This window comes from Arvicola amphibius, chromosome 6 (genome assembly GCF_903992535.2).
Source record: "Arvicola amphibius chromosome 6, mArvAmp1.2, whole genome shotgun sequence".
In the NCBI taxonomy this organism is placed as follows: domain Eukaryota; kingdom Metazoa; phylum Chordata; class Mammalia; order Rodentia; family Cricetidae; genus Arvicola; species Arvicola amphibius.
In genome coordinates this window covers 29,407,235-29,428,858 of record NC_052052.2, presented here as the reverse complement: position 1 = coordinate 29,428,858, position 21,624 = coordinate 29,407,235, and the positions used below count along the sequence as shown (strand labels likewise).

The following is a 21,624-nucleotide window of genomic DNA, read 5'->3' as shown; positions in this document are numbered from 1 at the left end:
GCAAGCTGCCCTCTGACCTCCACACGCACGCTGTGGCACGCGTGCCACACACCTATAAACACCCACACACAGAATAAAAATAAATTAAAGCAAAAATGAGACCGTTGTTAGAGAATAGACATGTTTTCAAATCCGTGGGGAGAAATAGTCACCTGGATATCCTTGGGTGCAAAATGAGAGCAGTGCACAGACCAATCAAAAGATGGAAAGCCGTTGGACAATAGCTTCTGGTCCGTGGTAGACACTGCCCGGCGGGGGCGTGGTCACCTGGGACCCTGAAAGCCTTGGTCCCGGGCGCGCGCGCGGTCATGTGACTGGGCTAAGATGGCGTCCCCCGGTTCATGGTGGCTCCTGGCTGCGGCTCTTCTGCCCTGGTGCTGCGCCGCCTGGTCGCTGGGGTATCTGAATCCGCCTTCGCCGCCACCGCTGGTGATCTGGCATGGGATGGGTGAGTGAGTGTGGAGAAGGGCATCCTTTCCCCTCCTGGGTTCACATCGCAGAGGTGGAAGGGCGAGGACCGTGATTCCACGGCACCCGCCTGATCTAGGTTTTGGGATTTGGGGGCTCTCTGCACTGGAAGGAAGGGAACCAGGTGTCTTTGGTGAGCGCTCAGGGAGAGCTGTCCACTGCTAGGGTTTTATGATGTCCTTATTAAAATCCTAGCAGCAATGGCATTAGCTATCAGCAACTGACATCGGACCATCGGTCCCTGCAGAGCTGGGCGGCACACTCATGCCTTCACTCTTTGAATGGAGATCTACTAGGCACCTGCGTCACCTTTTCACAGTTACCATACAGCACGACTACATCTGAGCGTGAAACAAACTGAACTCTTCATCCTTCTGGAACTTACTTTCCAGTGGGGGAAACATACTATAAAGAAATAAGGGCCGGGCGGTTGTGGCGCACGCCTTTAATCCCAGCACTCGGGAGGCGGAGGCAGGCGGATCTCTGTGAGTTCGAGGCCAGCCTGGTCTACAAGAGCTAGTTCCAGGACAGGCTCCAAAGCTACAGAGAAACCCTGTCTTGAAAAACCAAAAAAAAAAAGAAAGAAGGGAGACATGGCGATTGGTCGTGAGTGCAGTGTAGACAGACAGCCTAGAAGACAGAGCTGGAGGTGTGAGCATGCGCTTGTAGAGAGCACTGTTAGGAAAGGAGTCATCCAGAGAGTGGCAACCCAACTGGTCTAAAGTGGATAAAGGAAGATGCCTATATGGGTGTGTGGGCAAAGGCCCTGAGCTGAACATGGGAGTGTCCAAATCAGGGTAGCAGGAGCAGAGGGAGCAAGAGAAGAGGAATGTGAACCACCATTCTTGCACTGGGACATACCCTGCAAGCCCTCTCTCCAGCCCCCGACTTACAGTTTTAAAAGATTGTTCAAACACAGTGCGGTGGGAGCCTGTAATTCCAGCACTCGGGAGGCAGGCAGGAGGATTTCTGCAAGTTTGAGGCCTGTCCTATATGGCAAGTTCCAGGTCAGTCAGAGTTACATGGGGAGACCCATAAATAATAATATATATATTTAGCTAAAGTTAAAAATGAAAACAAAAGCTTGTTCTATTGGTGACATTAGATGGTCATGCGGACCCTTCTAGTGGTCACTGACACAAGCAATGTGGCTCAGAGTCCTGGGGAAAAGCTGGCATTAGAAAGAAAGGGGCAGAAGAAAAGGGTTAGCTGTGACCACAGGGAATCCAGGCTGCTTGTCCACAGAGGTGACAACAGGCGATTCCCAGGGTCTTTGGGGATGTGGATTTATTAGCTGTGAAGATGACTTTCTTGAAGACTCCTCTTAAGGAGAGTCCCCGTGTAAGATTCAGCTCAGTGGCCTTTTGTCCTGGAGGCTCCCCTGACTCTGTCCTGTAGCTAGTCAGCTGTTCTTTTCCTCCTGTGACAAGGTGAACAGGGATCAGGGTCAGGACAATTCCACGGACTGTAGAAAAGGAGAAGAGAGACTCCGTGGGTCAAACCTTATGGATTCAAGACATGACAACCTGTCTGCCTTGTCCCACTGTGTCCTTATTTCTGGTTTAGTTTCTGTGCTGAGAAGAGATTGTAGGTGTCACAGAGCTCTGCAAGGGGACACTGCAGTCCCTTAAACCCTGGAGATGGCTGTGGCTCAGAGCCGTGTCGCGACAGATGTTTGGTAACAAGAAGTATAGGGAAGGCTGGAACTTTGACACACTTGAGGGAGGCATCATGGGATTTAGATACGGTGTGAAAGACCAAGGGGACAAAGATGACGCCATCGTTTCTGGCTTGAACAACTTGAAAGTGAAGTTGTTTTACCAAGAAGGGGTAGCTTGGAGGGGAGCACACTTGGGGTGTATATACGTAGACAGAATTCTTTTTTTTTTTTTTTTTTTTTTGGTTTTTCGAGACAGGGTTTCTCTGTAGCTTTAGAGCCTGTCCTGGAACTAGCTCTTGTAGACCAGGCTGGTCTCGAACTCACAGAGATTCACCTGCCTCTGCCTCCCGAGTGCTGGGATTAAAGGCGTGCGCCACCGCCGCCCGGCTGACAGAATTCTTTTAAACCTAATAAAGTAACGCACACTGGTACTTGGAGCCCCCAGGAAGCTGAAAGAGTAGAGTCTTAGCTCCAGGCCAGCTGAGGTACATAGCCAGACCCTGTCTCGAAAGAAAACAAAAGAAAAAGATTTTTCTTCTTTAATGTAGGAATTTGAAGGGTGTGTTGTTATTGTTTTGGTGTATTGTAGTTTCATAGTTTCATATGGGGCCTTTTTGTTAAAGTGGTTTTTTTTTTATTGTGAGGAGTACCACCTATACACCATTGCACACACGTGGAGGTCAGAGAACAGCTTGCAGCAGTCAGCTCTCTCTCCCACCGAGTGGGTCCCAGAAATCAAACTCCAGTTGCTCGGCAGTGGGCATCTCTACCCAAAAGACAGACATCCAGACCTAGTTTTTGACTGAGACAAGGTTTCCTGTAGCACAGGCTAGCTCAGAATTTGCATTTGTTGTCTAGACAAGAATGACTTTGAACTTCTGATCTTACCCTACCCCTCCCAAGCGCTAGGATTACAGGCATTTGCAAACAGGCTGGGCTTGTTTGGTATTTTGAGACAGTATCTTTTGTAGGCCAAGCTGTCATTGAACTAGACATGTACCCAAGACCCCTTTTTGTCCCTACTCATTACAACGTGGTGGATGTTGTTAGGAAAGAAAGAAGTTTCTCTGGGGTGGGTGTGTTCTCCTTACACTTCCCGTCCAGCTGAGATGCTTTAAGTGTAAAGCGGACATGTCTCTACTCGGTGGTCAGTTGGCTTCCTGTTCTTAGGTCTGATTCTTTGAGGGAAAGGAAACAATTCCTGGGCTAGGTTGAGGCGCTGAGGTTCTCGCTCTTGATTTGTACAGTGGGAGGTCAACCTTTTCTCAAAGCTTGTAGATGGATCTTCTTTGGGCTTCCAGTGCGTGCACACACACAAATGACCTGGATACTTAATTAGGAAAGCTCAGCCTACAGCTTAGGCTTGTCCCGCTAACTCTTGTAACTTAAATGAGCCCATTTATATTAATCCTATGTTTTGCCTCATGGCTTTTTGCCTCTCTTCCATCTGTACCTCCTGTTCCCTCTCCACGTCCTCTGGCATCTCCCCTGCACCTCCTCTTCACCTCCTCTTCTTCTCTCTGCCTGGAAGTCCCACCTAACCTCTTCCTGCCTAGCTACTGGCACTTCAGATGTTTATTAAAACCAATCCGAAGGTGCCTTGTCAAAGACACATCTTCACAGTGTACGAAAAGATTCTTCCACCACAGAAGCTCACAGGGCGTATTTCATTGAATTTTGTGCCTCAAGTATTTCATTGACCTCCATCATGGTCCCTGGGGTTACAAATGTGTGGCACCATACCTGGCTTTTGATTTTTTTTCTATTTCTTTCTTTCGCTTTAAGACAGGGATTCATGCTGCTCAGACTAGTTTCAAATGTCTCTAAGAAGCCAAAGAATAACCTTGAAGTTCTAATCCTCCTCCCTCTGCCTTCCAAGTGCTGGGACCATGTGTGCTCCCCTTGTCCGGTTTCCACAGTCATTTATCCTGTCTGGGGCCTGGTGCATGCTGGGCAAGCACTCTACCAGAGGGGTGACTTCTCCAGCCCCATGTGATCTAGGCAGCTTGTCAGCACCTGACAGACAGAGCCATGTAGGAAGTGTTCTTTTATCTGTCCCCGCTTAGGGGACATTCCTGTGATATCAGCTTCACCGTTTTCAGTGCACAATTCTGCGGAGTGGAGCCTGGTCACAGCTGAGGCAACCACAGCTTCCCTGTAGTTTCAGGACTGTCAGCCCAGGCAAACCTCCGCATGGTTAAGTCCTTGTTTCCTCCCCCTCCTCTCTCTCCTGATAACCTTCTGCCTGTTCTCTCCGCTGTTGTTCCTTATTCTGACAGAACAGGTGTCTACTCTGTAGGGTTAGTGCACGGAACATGCTCTGAGGGTCATCCAGGTTGTAGCATGCTTCAGCGCTTCATGCCTGTTCATGGGTGAACATTATCCCATTGTGTGATCACACCACAGGTGGTTCCTCCAGTAATGGACATTTGCCCAGTTTCTACCCTTGCTATGACCACAATGCTGCTGTAAGCATTTGTGTAAGGTTTATCTGGATGTATGTTTTCACTTTTCTTGGGTATAAAGGTATAAAGGTATAAAGCAGGGGAATTGGGGGGTCATTTTATAGTTACATGCTTATTTTTTTTAAGTCATTGCCATACTTTTCAACAGGGATTGCATCAGTACAGCTCCACCAACAGGGTACAAGCGTACCTATTTCCCAGGTCCTTGCCAACGCTTACTTTCTAATTTTAAAAATGTTACTTTTTGCCAGGTGTGATAGTACACACCTTTAATCCCAGCACTAGGGAGGCAGAGGTAGACAGATATCTCTGAGTTCGAGGCGAGCTTGATCTGTGTAGGGAGCTCTAGGCCGTTCAGGGTCTGCCTCAAGAACAATAACAATAAATAAAAGTTACTGTTAAGCCGTCCAGGTGGGTATGAGGTGACACTGTTTAAACCACATCTAAACTGCAGTGATGCTGCTGGACTCTTCCTGTCTTTGCATCCTTTCCCAATTTATGTTTAAGATTTAAAAAAAAATTCAGCCGGGCGGTGGTGGCGCACGCATTTAATCCCAGCACTTGGGAGGCAGAGGCAGGCAGATCTCTGTGAGTTCGAAGCCAGCCTGGTCTACAAGAGCTAGTTCCAGGACAGGCTCCAAAGCTACAGAGAAACTCTGTCTGGGGGTGGAGGGAGAAAAGAAAGAAAGAAGGAAAAAAATATTTTTTAAAAAATCATGTGTGGGGCTGGAGAGATGGCTCAGTGGTTAAGAGCATTGCCTGCTCTTTCAAAGGTCCTGAGTTCAATTCCCGGCAACCACATGGTGGCTCACAACCATCTGTAATGAGATGCCCTCTTCTGGCCTGCAGACATACACACAGCAGAATATTGTATATATAATAAATAAATAAATATTAAAAAGAAATCATGTGATTGTGTTTGACAACATATGTGTATGTGTGCCCATGGAGACCCAAAGAGGCCTTCACTGGCTCCCTGGAGTTAGAGTTGGCTGTGAGGTCCCAACATGGGTTCTAAGAACTGAGTTCAGAAACTCTGGAAGTGCTCTCAACTACAGATCCTTCTCTCTAGCCTCTTCTTTCATTTTAAAAATATTTATTTTTACTTTTATGTATATGTGCGTGCCTGTGTAAGTGTATGTCAAGTATGTGTAGATGCCCAAGGAGGCTAGATGATGGATTTCCTGGATCTGGAGTTACATGTGGTTGTGAGCCATCCAACATGAGTGCTTGGAACCGAACCTGGGTCCTCTGATGGAGCAATATCTTGGTCAGTGTTCTGTTGCTGTGAAGAGACACCATGACCAAGGCAACTCTTATAAAAGAAAACATTTAACTGGGGCTGGCTTACAGTTTCAGAGGTTCAGTCCATTATCATCATGGCGGGGAACATGGTGCATGCATGGTACTGGAGTAGTAGCTGAGAGCTGCTACATCCGGATCCACAACCAGAGACAGACAGACAGATAGGAGAGAGAGAGAGAAAGAGAGAGAGAGAGAGAGAGAGAGAGAGAGAGAGAGAGAGAGAGAGAGACTGCACCTGGTATAGACTTTTGAAACCCTCAGAGTCCACCTCCAATGACACACTTCCTCCAACAAGGCCACGCCCCGTAATCCTAATCCTATCAAAGAGTTTCACAGCTTGACTAAGCATTCAAATATATGAGCCTGTGGGGCCTTTCTTATGCAACCCACCACAAGCAGCGAGCATTCTCAACAGTTGAACCCTCTCTCCAGACCGTCCCCATTTCATAATTATATTATTCGCCTTGTTGAATTGTAAGAATGACTTGTGTATCTGGACATTGAACTCAGATATATGTTCACAAGTATTTTCTCTCCTTCTGGAGTCTGACGTCTCAACTTTTGCTTCTAACTTCTTACATGGTGGGCCAGAGACCCACATGGGATTATGCCACTAGATGTGGGATCTCAAAAATTGTGGCAACAGTATTCTGAACCCTCAATGAGCAAAAATTCATTCAACATCAAGGATGAAATTAATCAAGTTATTTCTGGCCGTGTTTGCATCTCCCTCTCCACTGGGGCCTGGTTCTGAGCACAGAACACTTGCACTTGGCATTGTGCATGCCGTCCTGCCATGAACACCAACAAAATACGGCCTCAGACACTCTGCTCAGACCCCAGGCTGCTGGTGTCATGAACCCCAGTGCTCTACCGTGCACACGTCCTATGCTCTTATAGTGTGGTTCTATTGCCAGAAATGAAGACCTAATATTTCCTTCAGCGTGTAAGTACCAAATCAGCTTATCTTTCTGTTATATTGTGTTCCAATAATTCCTTTTAAAATTGCCATTGGAGAGGTCTGGAGAGATGACTTAGTGGTTAAGAGAACTTCTGATCTTCAACGGACTCCAGTTTGGTTCCCAGCACTCGCATGGTAGCTTACAGTTGCCTGCAACTCTGCTTTCAAGGCCTCTGATGCCCTCCTCTGGTCTCCACAAGCACCAGGCACACATGTGATGCACTAACATACATGCAAGCAAACCTCATTAACATGAGTTAAAATAACTAAAAATTTAAAAGTTGCTGTTTGAGTTGCTGACTTGAGTTTCATCTAAAAGCAAAAAAATCAGTAAGTGAATTTTGTTTGGGGATTGGGACACACTTCCAACAGTTTCTGAAACAAGCATGCTTCTGATATTTGTGCTATATATTTGTGTCAGCAGTGTTTCAGTATTAATGGTTATAAAATCAATATATTGGTTAACTATGAAAAACACCAAGGATGCTCTGTGTCTTTCATTTTTTTTTTTTTTTTTTTTTTTTTTTTTTGGTTTTTTCGAGACAGGGTTTCTCTGTAGCTTTGGAGCCTGTCCTGGAACTAGCTCTTGTAGACCAGGCTGGTCTCGAACTCACAGAGATCCGCCTGCCTCTGCCTCCCGAGTGCTGGGATTAAAGGCGTGCGCCACCACCGCCCGGCTTGTGTCTTTCATTATTAACTATTCAGCCAGAGCTCAATTCCTGTTTGTTTAAGATAGAGTCTCTCTGAGTAGCTCTAGCTGTCCTGGAACTCACTCTTTAGACCAAGCTGGTCTCCACTTCTGAGATCCACCTGCCTCTGTCTCTGAAGTGCTGGGGTTAAAGGCATGTACAACTACAGATAGGGTCTTACTATGTAGCTCTGGCTAGACTGAAACTCAGCATGTAGACCAGCCTGGCCTCAAACTTACGGAGATCTGACTGTTTTTGCCTCCTGAGTGCTGGGTTTAGAGGGTGATCCACTATGCCCAGATTAAAATGTAATTCTCTATGGAAAAATAAGCAAGTACATCTATTTTATCATTTTGTAAAATTAATTTCTCCCTTAATAAATAGTCAAATTTGTGCCAAAGAATTGCCTTATAATAAACTTCTTTATGATTTATTATCAGTAAATATTTGATTCGTATACATACTTCATGCACCCACATAGCCGAGGTCTCGTAAGCGTTTCTCGGCTGAGAAGGGCGCCCGCCGCATGGGCACAGCTGGAGAAGCCGCAGCAACCGTCGTGCCCAGGCCTCTCCACTCCTGTACGCCGCCCTTTCACATCCTTGACTTCGCCCTTTGATGTATAAAATGTTTTTGTTCCTTGAACCATGTTTTGATTCACGAATTTCCGCCATCATTTTCCTTGGCCAGGAGACAGCTGTTGCAACCCCATTAGCATGGGTGCCATTAAAAAGATGGTTGAAAAGGAGCTGCCTGGAATTTATGTCCTGTCTCTAGAGATCGGGGAGAACATGATGGAGGTAAGGTGGCAGCTCCTTCCCTGGGAGGTTTGCTGCCGGGCTTCATAAAATGTGCTGTTTGAATGTTTCATCTTGCAGTTTTAGCAGCAAGCCATAGCCCCACTGGTTCAGTTTCATTTTGTTTGGGCATGGAGGGTTTGGCCATGTAGCCTAGGCTGGCCTGGAACGTGATCTTCCTGCCTCATCCTCCCAGGTGCTTCCCTGCAGGACTGTTCCCGCGTGCTCAGCTAACACTTGAACTCCAGAGGCCAGATGAGGGCATGGATCTGGGTCAGCCCCTGCCTTAGAGAAGACGCTGTCTGCATTCCGTTCCTTCCTTTTACCTCCCTGCTCCTTTTTTAGGATGTGGAAAACAGTTTCTTCTTAAATGTCAATTCCCAAGTGAAGATAGTGTGCCAGATTCTGGAGAAGGATCCAAAGTTGCAGCAGGGGTACAATGCTATGGGCTTCTCCCAGGGAGGCCAGTTTCTGTAAGTACCCTTCTGTGCCGTGCTACTCCTCACAGGGAACTGATTTTTCTCCTGTTTGGATTAATTGGCTGCACTTATTTGGGGTCCCCCGTCTCACAGAAAGGAAGTCAGTCTTAAATTGTCACTGTGTAAGCAGCTGTGTGGAACTTAGTTTCTCTTCTTTCTCTGCGTGTGCACATGTGTGAGCATGTGTGTGGAGGCCAAAGGTCAATGTGAAGTGTGTTCCTCAATTACTCTCAACCTTACGTTTTTAGAAAAAAAATGTTAAGGATTTTATTTTGGTATTAATTATGTGTGTGCTGGGGTATGTGAACATGTGACTGCAGTGCCCTTAGTGGCCACAAGGGGCATCCGATCACCTCCCACCTAGAGTTAGACATTATTGTGAGCCACCCCGTGTAGGTGGTGGGAGCTAAGCCTGGATCCTTTGCAAGAGCAGCAAGAGCTCCGCCACTGAGCCATCTCTCCAGTCCTCTATTTTAACTCAAAAATGTCAAAACTACATTTACTCTGTGCAGGTGTGCCTGTGTTTGTGTATGTGTATGTGCACACGTGCCCACACATGTATGCATGCCTTGGTGCTGTGTGTGTAGGTCAACAGACAACTTTGAGGAATTAGTTCTCCCCTTCCAACACATGGGGCCCAGGGACCAAGTCTGGTCATCAAGCGTGGTAGTGAGTGTTTAGCCCCTCTCACTGGACAGCACTGCTGCTGCTGCTGAGGTCTCTCTGTGAACCTGGAGTTCAGGATTGAGCTAGCCTGGCTGATTGACAAGCCTCAAGGACCCTTTGTCTCTACCTCCCCCATGCTGATATTCCCGGAACTGCTGTACCAGGCTTTTTCTTTGCTCTCCTTTTTTTTGTAAGGGGGAGCATGCAGTCCAGACTCAGGTCCTTATGGCTTCACTGAGCCATCTTCTCAGCCCCTCTTGCTGTGTTTTCTGTGAAGTAAGATTTATATACAGCCAGGAGGAAAACCCGGGAACTCTATGGTTTGGGGACCCATGGTGTAGTAAATAACTTAATCTGTGAAGTGACTGTTGATAATTCCAACCTGACCATCAGAGCTGACAGCCACCTTTGACTTCTGCAGGAGGGCAGTGGCCCAGAGATGCCCGTCACCTCCCATGATCAACCTGATCTCAGTTGGGGGACAACATCAAGGTAATGTTCACCCCCTTGTCCCCAAGGTTCTCTTCCCCTTTTCAAACCTATATTTGGCTGATGTTTTCTATTTCTTTTTTTCTTGCTTTTTCTTTCATTTTTTTTCTTTCCTTCTTGTCTGTCTATCTCTCTTCTTTTCACCTCCTCTTCCTCTTCCTTTTTAGATAAGGTCTTGTTTGGTAGCCTAGGCTACCCTTGAACTCTTAGCAGTTCTTCAGCCACCTGGGTGATGAGATCATAGGCACCACCACATCGTGTGTGTGTGTGTTTGTGTGTGTGTGTGTGTGTGTGTGTGCGCGCGCGCGCGTGTGTGTGAACTAGTGAGTTCATTTAGTGCTGCTTATATGTATATGATCACTTGGGACTGGGTGACCCACCAGGGACTCATTCCTGAAGACTTTTTCTCCTTCCCTCTGCCATCATTAACTGCTTCTGGTTCTTCATCTAGGGGTGGGGCCCTGTGTGGCTTCTCCCACCTGCGCTGGCACGTCAACCAGTGTTGTCATTACGCAAGTCTTGTGTAGGTGACCATATTGCTGAGATTCCATGTACAGATAACACTCTAAACAGCAGCCGTACTGGTCCTCTGGCCCTTACACTCTCTCTGCCCCCTTCTTCCCTGTGTCCTGGTTGTGTAGGGCTGGAGATGTGTCCATTGCAGTTGGGCACCTCACAATCAATTGTGCTCTGCATTTTGACCAATAGAAATGGAGATTGCTACAGAAAGAAGTCCCTGTGATGAAGGGTGAGAGCTGCCCTTACCAAGAGAAGCAGGCGCTAAAGTCTCATCTCCAGAATAGGGCCTGGGCACGCAGAGATCTAGGCGCAAATGCGTGTGCAGGCATGTGTGTGTGTGTGTGTGTGTGTGTGTGTGTGTGTGTGTGTGTGTGTGTGTTTGTGTGCGTGCATGTGTGTGTGTCTCCACATGTAAGGCAAGAACTCTACCTCGGGGTTGTACCCCAGCATACATTTGGCTTTCTGAATCCATGCATGAGTTCCCTGTCTGTTGATGCAAAGATCCACAGATGAGAACTCTTCAGGGAAAGGCTTTGGTGGTTGTGTGTGCCTAGAATCCCAGCATTTAGGGAGTGGAGGCAGTAGGATCATCCTCAGAGAGCTTGAGTTCAACCTGGGCTCTATTAGACCCTGCCTGTCTTCATAGAGAGGGACGGAGTGGGGAGGGAGGATATGGGAACTATTGCATCTGCACTGAACATGTAAAGACTTTGCTCACTCCCCAGACAACACGGTGTAATGACAATCCACGAAGCGCTTACGTTGTTTTAGGTGTCAAAGTAATCTACACAGGATTTAAAGGAAGGGAGGTGCATGGATGAAAGTATGACCTGGGAGGGGGATGGGAACAGGGAGTCAGAAGATTCCCAAGAAAGAGGATGAGGCAGTCACGCGCTGTGTGTAGCAGCCACATGTGGGTGGGGCTGAGGCAGAGGTCCCTGGGGGAGTGCCAAGAGGAAGTTGGTGGTGGTGTTAGTTCTCAGTACTTGGACTTTTTTTTTTTTTTTTTTTTTTGTAAATGAATGAATTCAGATTCAAGCTCTTTGTCCTTTTGTTTCTGTTTTCATGGTGCCTGGTACAGTGGGCATTCAGTACACAATTATTGGAGTAATGCATGGTTATCTTTTACCTACACAGGTGTCTTTGGCCTCCCTCGATGCCCAGGAGAGAGTTCGCACATCTGTGACTTCATCAGGAAAACGATTAATGCTGGTGCTTATTCCAAAGTTGTCCAAGAACGGTGAGTGCGGCTAGCTGTCCAGTCCAGACTGGGGGAGTGCCTTGCTGACATTCACACTCGGTGACCCTAGGAGTAATGCTAATGATGTCACAACTGTGTATAACTCTAGTCTCAGGGGATCTCATGCCCTCTTACGGCCCCTGGGGGCACTGCCTACGTGTGGTGCACAGACATGCATGCCGGTAAAACATCCATATGCATAAAAATATAAATATAAAAAAAAATTGACCTTAAAACATGAGACCTAATGTGATGACACATGCCTTTAACCAGAACTCAGGAGGCAGAGGCAGGTGGATCCCTCTAAGTTTGAGACTGCGTGGTCTACAAAGCCAGTTCCAGGCCAGTAAGATTGACAGACACAGTGAGACTTTGTCTTAAAAAAAAAAAAGTAAAAATAATAGAAAAATAAAATAAAATAAATAAAATAAAAAATAATAAAGGACTTTTAAGTCTTGGTCACAGGGCCAAGAGAACAAGAGAGGAAATAAGAACCAGTCCAGGTTTTTGAGAGAGCGAACAGGAGGGTGTAAGGACCGTGGGAGTGCAGGAGAAAGACTGAAGGCTTTACCTCTGCAGAAGGCACACTGCTGTGGCCCGTGCTCGAGCCCCAGGAAGGCTTGGGAACTGGGGGTGTATAGTACGTGTGTGGGGCCCAAACCAGGGCATTTTCATTGAAAGCCTAAGGCAGGAGCCGTCTGACTCCCCAGTTCCCTGTCGTGCACATCCAGGGAACTACTTTTCCTCCATCATAGCAAGAGAAGCAAAATCTACTCCCTGCAATGTAACTGGGAGACCTGGACTCAGAGCTAACCTTGTTACGTGCGAGGCAGGCTTTGCAGGGTCTCTCCCTGGAGGAAATGACTAACAAGGCTCCTCCTAACTGGCTTCTATTCCATGTGTTTATGGAGCCTGTGACCTTGGTCTCTTGCTTAGTTGGGGAGAGGAAACAGGCACATCAGATAGGATCTGCAGGCAAGAAGGTGGTTCCTACACTGTACCTCTAATCTGGGTGTGAAGGAGGAGATGAAAGGAACCTGGGATAAGCCAAGCAAAGAATGGTCCGCACAAAGGCAGGGACAAGTCGGGCTTGTTCTGGGCCAGGATGACTAGAGATCTGTGGGAAGGTTGAGTAAACAAGCCGGGGCTGCACCACGCAAGAACGCGGCCTGGAGGGAACTGGGACTCTGGGTCGGCGTGCGGAGCTGTCGGAGTTTGAAGTTGAAGACCTTACTGCTGTGTGGAAAGAGGATTCTGAGAGGGCTAGAAAAACAAGAGACGAGCTCATTAGGGCCTGTCGCAGTAGTCTAGCTGAGAGACAGTGGTGACCGAGACTCTAAGGTGGTGACAACTAGACGGAAAGGTGGCTTGAGGAGTGTTTTGTGACACTAGCTGAGCAACACAGGCCAGCACTTCCGGCACAGCCTGCCCAGGCTGTGCGCTCTGAGCGCTCAAGAGCTCGGGTTGTTTGCTTTTTCTTTTAAAACTGTGTTTATATAAGCAAAGCCTCATTTGCACAGATGGCCTAGTGGGAGACATACAACATGCAAGCAGAACATACAACATGGTGGGGGGCGGAGGGAAGAGCGCGAAAGGAACGTTTCTTCCTGTCACCTCGTCAGGTTTCCTCGCATGTGAGAGAGGATTCTGATGACCAGAAAGAAACCAACTCAAGCCGCAATAAACTTAAAAGGACTTTCCTCGGGGCTGGGAGATGGCTGAGTGGATAGCATGCCTGCTGTGCAAACGTGAGGGCCTGGGTGCACATAGCCAGCAGCTACACACAAAGCTGGGCGCGATGGCATGCGTCTGCAACCCCCATACTGTGGGCAGACAGGCCGACCCTGGGGACTTGCCTATCAGAGCGGTAAACTTCAGGTTTAGTGAGGGCCCTGGCTCAAAGAATATGGTGCAGAGAGAGAGGAGGACACCCACTGTCAACCCCACAAGAACAGGGGTCATCCTCATACCTACCCATATGAACATATATGTATACTCACACATACGAACTAGAATAGATTAATAGAATTTTGATTCCCAGCACCTCAGAGAGCATGGTGCCTCACACCTGGAATGCAGTTTGAGGCTGGTATTGGCTCCATATTGAAGGACCAAGCCAGTCAGGGTTACATACATAGCAAGGCCTTCCATGATAAAAACAAACTGAAACAGTCCGATTGTGGTGGCGCATATCTGTAATCCTAGCACTGGGAAGGTGGAGGCAGGAGGATGGTTCAGTTGGGTCTATCCTGGGCTACATAGTGAAACCCTGTCTCTGAACACCAACCGAAGTGCGCAGACTTTCTCTACTGCTGTGGTACAGCTTAGCCTTTTCCATTCTACCCCCCAGTGTCACAAGTTGACAGTGAGAGGCACAGTTTCTCTTCCATCTGTTCATGAGCCTCCTCCTTCCAGGCCCTCCACTTCATCCTCGGGCCTCCTCTGCCGATATCTCGGTGGAGACCTCCAATTGCCGCGCTCCGCGCCCCGTGTCTGCATTCAGTACACTTGAACCCTGTTACCGAGCTTCGGGTAAGGGGCTGGAGGTTAAAAAACACAGACACACACAGACAGAGAGACAGCGACACGGGTCATCCTTGAATTCCCCAAGAATGCCTCCTTTATTGTGTTCAGGGGCAGATTATATAGAGATAGCCACGCCCCAGCCAAACCCACCAGAAACCACTCTCCTGCCATCAGGAACTCCTGAAGGTCTCCTGCTCAGAGCAGCTGTAGGCACTCAGATCAGGGGATTACAAGAAATTCAGGATCTGGGGTCTCACTGCTCCCAACACTCCTCTGGGCTGTGCCGCTGGCATTGAGCCCCTCACAGTGGAATGTCCCTGGAGTCTTGCGCCATCTCCTTTAGCTGTCTCCTCTTGACGGCAAACGCGTCATGGCGATGGTTGCCCTCACTCCACCCTTAGCCACTGGTCTCCTGGAAGTCAGGCCACCAGGAAACTGGCTTGACTGGGTCCAAAGACCTTCCTCATCATCCCTGTGTTGGTGAGCCAGGATCGGTCACCTCTGAAAGATGTCCCCCCACATTTGAAGCTGTGCCCCACCTGTAGTATTCTCACTACTACGGCCTCCCTTCTCCTTACACCCCAAATCCAGGGGAAGCTTGCCTCACGCCCTGTGTGACCCATCATTTAGCAGACACTTAGGACAGAACGTCTACTGTCTGTCAAGGGCCTTCTGGCCCTGTAGGGAACAACAGTGAGCAGTGATACTCAAGCATGACGAGTCAGTCAGTACTGATGGCACTACTTAATAAATTGTCTGTTGAACTTTTCTTTATCTAATTATTTTTGCACTGCTGGGGATCAAACCCAAAGCCATTGCAGGTCAGACAGATACTATTATCTCTTAACAATACCTTTAGCCATGAAGTTTTTATTTATTTATATATTATTTTTATTTTATGTGTCTGGGTATTTTGCTTGTGTATATGTCATGTACCATGTATGTGCCTGGTGCCCAGAGAGGCCAAAAGAAGGCATTGGATCCTGGGGACTGGAGTTATAGACAGCTATGAACCACCATGTGGGTAGGGGGAGTCAAGCCCAGGTCCTCTGGAAAAGCAGTCAGTGCTCTTAACCACTGAGCCATTTCTTTAGCTCATAACTCTGAATTTTGAAGTATCAGTGAAATTAAACTTTTTAGAACTTCCAGGTACATTTTTTTGAGACAGGGTCTCATGTTAGCCTAGGCTGGCCTCAAATTTACTACATAGCTGAAGATAACCTTGAACTTCCAATCCCTACCTCCCAGGTGTTGGTATTTCAGGTGGGTACCACCACCTCTGACTCCAAATACATTTATGAACAGATTAGAGAGTGTCGTTCTGATTCCTGATAGTCGCACTGGGATGGCTAAATCTCCTTGCCTGGCTGAGGAAGGATTGGGGTAATAATGGGGAGGAAGGGGCGTCTTTACAGGATGACTAGGAAGCAAAGGAGAGTAGGGAGGTGGGGCTGTGGGAGGGACAGCCTGGGCCACTGTGATTAGAAGGAAGCCAAGTGTTGATGAATCTCTATCAAAAGCCAAAATCTTTGGAATTTGGTCCTTGATAGACGGAGAATCCCAAATATTTGGACTTTATCTTCCACATGGCCTGTCCCCCTCTCAGTAAGATAGATGTCTTGTTGACATGTCTCCAAAGTCATCCCTATGAGAAGGCAAGGTTTGGGACATAGGGGCTTTGATACTTTATCTTTTGAAGTCTCTTGGTTGCCTAGGCACTGGAGCATGCCCTGGGCATGCTGACAGAGAAGCACCTTCGTTCCTTCTCTTCCTCAGCCTGGTGCAAGCACAATACTGGCATGACCCCATCAAGGAGGATGTGTACCGCAACCACAGCATCTTCCTGGCAGACATAAATCAAGAAAGGGTAAGCACCTAAACTGCTCCCATTTTTAGGCGTTTCTTTATGGCCACCAGAAAGAAATCAACCAGTGCCCATTTATGAAAAATACCCCCAAGCAGAAGCCAAAAACCAAGGGTTTTGAATGTGAGAGGCAGTACTCATGAGTTCCATCTGGCCCTCTTTCTCCCTGAAGCTCTCCGCTTTCTTCATGTTGAAGCAGCAGGATGAGGTGACAGTAGGTGGCCTGCTGGGCAAAGTGGGAATTCACAGCTGCTGTCTGCTCAAAGGACTTTTTTGTTTTGGGTTTGGTTTGGTTTTTCAAGACAGGGATTCTCTGTGTAACAGCCCTGGCTGTCCTGGAACTCGCTCTATAGACCAGGCTGGCCTTGAACGCACAAAGATCCACCTGCCTCTGCCTCCAAGTGCTGGGATTAAAGGTGTGCCACCACCGCCCGGCTTAGATGAGACTTAAAGAGACTCTAGAAAAGGCAGAGACTGGACCCAAGCTCTAGCACGGTTTGGGACATTCTGGCCCATTGAATGGTTCATTTCATATGATGGCTAAGTAGAGGGCATTGTTGTTTGAAAGCAAAAAGTTGAAGAGGACAATAAACGAAAACAAAGTCAGGAAACAATGCTGAATCAGGTAACAGGACAACCCAGAATTCTGTTTGTTTGCCTCGGTTTGAAGCCTGTGACCTAAGTGACTGATGTATATAGAGTACGTGGGCAGAACTCATGGGAGAATCCAGCCTGGCTGATAACACGCCAGTCAGACAGCTTTTAAGGGAAGGCTGAACTCTGAATCGCTGCCTGAACTTGACAGCAGTAGCCCTGCAATACTGCTCTTCTTCCAGAGTGTCAACGAGTCCTACAAGAAGAACCTGATGGCCCTCAAGAAGTTCGTGATGGTGAAATTCCTCAACGATTCCATTGTGGACCCGGTAGACTCTGAGGTGAGCCGCGCGGCCACAGTGTGCCGAGAGACTGTAGGGAGTCAAACACTGGCGGCAGCTGCTTCCTGGGCAAACCTGTCCTCCCACCAAATTTGCACCCAGGAAATCAGCTGCAATCTCCAAGTTGCACCCAGAATTTTAAGTAAATGTGGTACACTTTAGTTTTAATCAGGTTCTCCAAAATATGTCCCTAAAGGGATTCAGAATGACTAGCCCCATATTTATGAACCCCTAAGCTTGATGTCCAGGTCTGCCTTGATTTAGAGGTAACAATCTTTACAGCTTCGTCTCCCATATTTTTGTTTTCGAAATGTCCCGAACCTGTTCGGAGGCTTCTTTCATGAGCCTTTGTCTTTTGAATGCTTTCCCCTGGCTTCTCCACCTGACAAACTCCTGTTCTTTTGCTAAGGCTCAATACAATGTCACTTCCTCTAGAGCACCGTCCCTACTCCCAGAATTCGGCTCTCATTTTAGTGGAGCCCTTACTCTGTAGCCCGGGCTGACCTCGTACTGATCCTTCTCCCTCTCCTTTTGAGTCCGGGAAAGACGGAGGGAGGAACCACCAGCTGCCTCAACTGAAGCTCTGCTCACAGTCAGATCACAGCTGGGAGGGGAAGGCAGCTTGAGAGCCAAATCTCACCGTATTTTTGAGTGGCCTATGAGCTCAGAATTTTTACATATATAAATGGAGAAAAAAAATCAAGATATTTTATGCTATGAAAACTAGATGAATGCAGATTTTCAAATGCATCCCTTTAGAAATCCTTGCTTATTCTCATACTGTTGCTCCCTTTGCATCACAGTGGCAAGTAAGAAGCCACAACCACATGATTCTCTATCTGACCCAGTGCTGAGCAACGAATTGATTCTGTGCCTGCTAGACTGGGAGTTTGGGGAAAGGGCTTATGTATTTATCCTCAAATGACTGGGGCAGCACGGGGCTTTCATCTGCCGTCAGTGAAGGAAGAAGTGGCAGGGAAATAGAAAACCGGAGAAAGTCATCCCTCAGGATTGGCCGTTAAAATAAGATGACAAGATATACCCGTATGTTACGTATGCTGGCGCATGCCTCCTGGGCAAACCTGTTCTCCCACCAACTTTGCACCCAGAAAATCAGCTGCAATCCCCTAGTTGCACCCAGAATTTTAGCTGGTTCTAACATTCAGAAGGCTCAGATGGATAGCTTGCCATGTTAAGATCAACCTAGGCTACACAAGGGAGTTCCAGGTCACCAAAACCAAGGCCCCACTCCCATTCTTCCTTCTTGCTTGCTATGTTGAATATATTAACAATGTTCATTTTGCTGGTCGTTTCAGGTACTAGCTAGCATCAAATCTGACCTTTTCTTTTTCCTTCTCTCCTAAGTGGTTTGGATTTTACAGAAGTGGCCAAGCTAAGGAAACCATTCCTCTCCAGGAGAGCACTATATACAAAGAGGTAAGAGAGGGAGCGATCGGCCTTGGGAGGTTGACACTGTTTCTGTCATCAGCCCTGGCTCCTGGAGCTGCTGGGCCCTCTTTGAGGGCAGGCCCTTGCCTTGTTTGTCCTAGAACACGCATGAGCTGTCTGACTTGGGCCTTACTGAGCTGTTGCTTGTCACACTAACTTCCTAGGTGCTGGTTTATAGATATTTATTGTATCTCATGGTTTTTAGACACAAAAAGAGAAGCTGCATCTCTGTTTTACTTTTGAAGATAAGGTTTGGAGCTGGCTTCCTGTGCAGAGTTTACTACAAATTCCAGAAGCCTCTAAGTAAATGCAGACAAGGGTGAGGTGTCAGGCTACTTTAAGATCTGGACCGGGGCTGTTTCTCAAGCAGATGTTAGTGTTTCACCTCATCCGGTGTGGCTTGCCACACACTGAAGAGTTCATACTTCATACTGGAGATGGACTCACAAGCGCCCAAGAACCACACCTGACTCGCTTCAGTGTGTCCCCGCAATTTCAGAGGCATGGTTTCCTCTGCTTTTCTCATATACGTGGTGTGCCCATGGGTGAGGTAGAAAGAAAGGGAAGCTAGTTTCTGGCAGCCTTGAAAATTACAGCCAAGGTCTTCCTTATCATGAAACTCAAACCTGGGGTAGGCAGACAAGCAGCAGCTTGTTCTACGACTAGTCTCTTCCCAGCAAGAGACTGACAGCCTGGCTATCAGGGGATGGTACTGTAACTGCAAGCCACTAACAGGTCCCAAGTTCATGATCCTAAGAATTGGATATGCTGTGTCTTAGAACATCTGATCGGTTTTCTCCTTGGCTCAGCCCCACTTCACAATAGATGTTCTGTGCGCCGGGTTTGCCTGTGCCTTGTCCAGCTGCTTTTCAGAAAGCTGACTACAGGCACGGGGGTGCAGCTCAGGTCCAGGGGTTATTTCTGGCACCTTACAGGGGTTAGGAGTGCAGCAGAATCAGAACAATCTCAGCTGCATATTTATTTAAAAAAAAAAAAAAAAGACAGCATCTGTCTCTATGTAGTCTTGGCTATCCTAGAACTCTTTATATAAACCCAGCGACCCACCTGTCTCTGGCTCCTGAATGGTAAAATTCAGGGAATGGGTCACTTTGCTGGCTTACCCCACCCCTTTTTTCCCCAATGCATATGGTGCTTTATCTGCAAGTACACCTGCATGCCAGAAGAGGGCATCAAATCACATTATAGAAGCTGTGTGAGCCATTATGCAGTTGATGGGAACTGAATTCAGGACCTCTGGAAAAGCTGCCCATGCTCTTAACCACTGAGCCATCTCTCCAGCTGCCATATTTTTAATGCTTAGAGGCAGCTGAAGGAACCAGGCATAATAGCAAAACAGTAAAATCCCCCTTGCCACTCAGGAGGCTGAGACAGGATTGCTGCAAGTTCGAGGCCAGCCTGGGCTAGAAATATAAAGCAAGACCTTATCTCAAAAAAACCAAAACAAAATCCTGAAAGGAAGCATCCTTCCCCCTCCCCACAACAATACAGCTCTATTTTAATACTGAAGGGAAAATGTACTTTGAGACGAATGCTGTATACATTATTGTTAGTCTAAAACTTTCCTTTAAGCCCGAGTTCATTATGGCCTTTCTCTCTACAGGACCGCCTGGGACTAAAGCAAATGGACAAAGCAGGAAAGCTAGTGTTTCTGGCTAAGGAGGGGGACCATCTTCAACTGTCTAAAGAGTGGTTTCATGCCCACATCATACCTTTTCTTAAGTGAAGCCCTTGCGCTTTGCAGCAGAGCTCAGGAAAGCCCAGCTCTCCATGGCTGACCCTGATCTCTAACCTAGCTTGCAATCAGCCCTCCTCTCCTGTTATCTAACATGCCCTACTTGGAAAGATCTAAGATCTGAATCTTATCCTTTGTCGCCTCCTAGAACCATATGGTGTTGAATTCAAATTTAATTAGCTAATAACCATGGCGATTGTTTTACGACCTTGTGATATGGTCAAGCTTCCTCTTAAGAAGGGAGTCTGCTGTTGCAGACCAATGATTGTGCCCAAAGGAGACAAAAAAATGAAGCTGGGAGGCAGGCTGAGGGCATAAACCCACACAAATTTGGAACAAATAAGAGCCTGGTAGTACCCGTCCTGAGGTGCTCACACAGCACTTTCTCGGCACTGCTGCTGGTGTGGGCGGTGCTCGGGCAGCATCGCCTGCACGTTTCTGCATCGTTTCCTGAGGCTGTCTTCCTATCTAAGGGTTGCCTTCTAGTGGATCCTAGCAGTCGCTCCACAGGCCTGCCTTGTGTCCCCACAGAACTCACCTTGAACCTTCAGTGACAGAATTAGTCACAAAAGGAGGGAACAGCTAGCAGGATGGATTAAGAGAAGAAATGCACTTTTTTTTGAGACAGAGTCTCACTCACTTTGTAGCCCTAGCTGGCTGGAACTCACACTGGAGCGGACTGACCTTGAACTCACAGAGCTCCTCTGCCTGAGTGCTGGGATCAAAGGCCTGCACCCACAATGTGTGTCTTATTTACCATGACACAGTGGGGAAGTAGAAGTGGACGCCAAGTGGTGACTGTTCTTGTCACTCTGTTCTTACAAAGGGCCCTCCATAGCTCTAGCGGCATAAGTGTCCAAACAGGAGGAAGTCTGAAAAGGTGGGACTTTGACACTTCTACCCCAAATCCTATTTACCAGCATACTCCAAGCTGCTGCTAACTGGGTTCAAGAAAACGACTGAAGAGTATTATAGGCTTCCTTTTCCCTCTGGAGACCAACCCACACTAGTATCAGGCGATGACTCTGCTGGTTAAAGAGAGACACTGCCCCCACCTCACGTGCCATCTGAGCTTGGACCCTTTAGCACTCAGGCTGAGGCCGTAGCACTTTCTGGATGATTCCTATCTAGATTGGAGAAATGATTCTTTTCATGAAGGTACCCTATTAGCACTGCAGAATCCACCCCTTGCCAGTTTTTCCTTTTCTCAAATCTACTCTTCAATAACAAGATACGGGGTAAGGGCAGGCAGTGGGAGGGTGTGACGCTCACTTTACAGGCTGTCTGAAATAAAGAGTAGTTTCTTACCGTTGTGTCGTTTCCAGTGTTTTCACATCTCAGTACAGATGAGGTGAATAA

The 21,624-nt window shown here is 47.5% G+C and overlaps 1 protein-coding gene across 1 annotated transcript; it reads left to right on the top strand.

Moving 5' to 3' along the window:
• Positions 1 to 320: 320 nt before the first annotated feature.
• Ppt1 (palmitoyl-protein thioesterase 1) lies at positions 321 to 21,572 on the top strand. Its single transcript, XM_038333958.1, has 9 exons — positions 321 to 448; positions 8,239 to 8,348; positions 8,691 to 8,818; positions 9,912 to 9,982; positions 11,636 to 11,738; positions 16,041 to 16,131; positions 16,965 to 17,063; positions 18,429 to 18,500; positions 20,134 to 21,572. Exons 1-9 carry the CDS (start codon positions 325 to 327, stop codon positions 20,254 to 20,256), a joined length of 921 nt encoding a protein of 306 aa, XP_038189886.1. The 5' UTR covers positions 321 to 324; the 3' UTR covers positions 20,257 to 21,572.
• The last annotated feature ends 52 nt before the right edge of the window (positions 21,573 to 21,624 follow it).

Coding starts and splice junctions, on each gene's coding strand:
- Ppt1 (XM_038333958.1), top strand. CDS start 325: ATGGCGTCCCCCGGTTCATGGTGGCTCCTGGCTGCGGCTCTTCTGCCC. Junction 8,349..8,690: donor TCGGGGAGAACATGATGGAG/GTAAGGTGGCAG, acceptor CTCCTTTTTTAG/GATGTGGAAAACAGTTTCTT. Junction 17,064..18,428: donor TGGACCCGGTAGACTCTGAG/GTGAGCCGCGCG, acceptor TTCTCTCCTAAG/TGGTTTGGATTTTACAGAAG.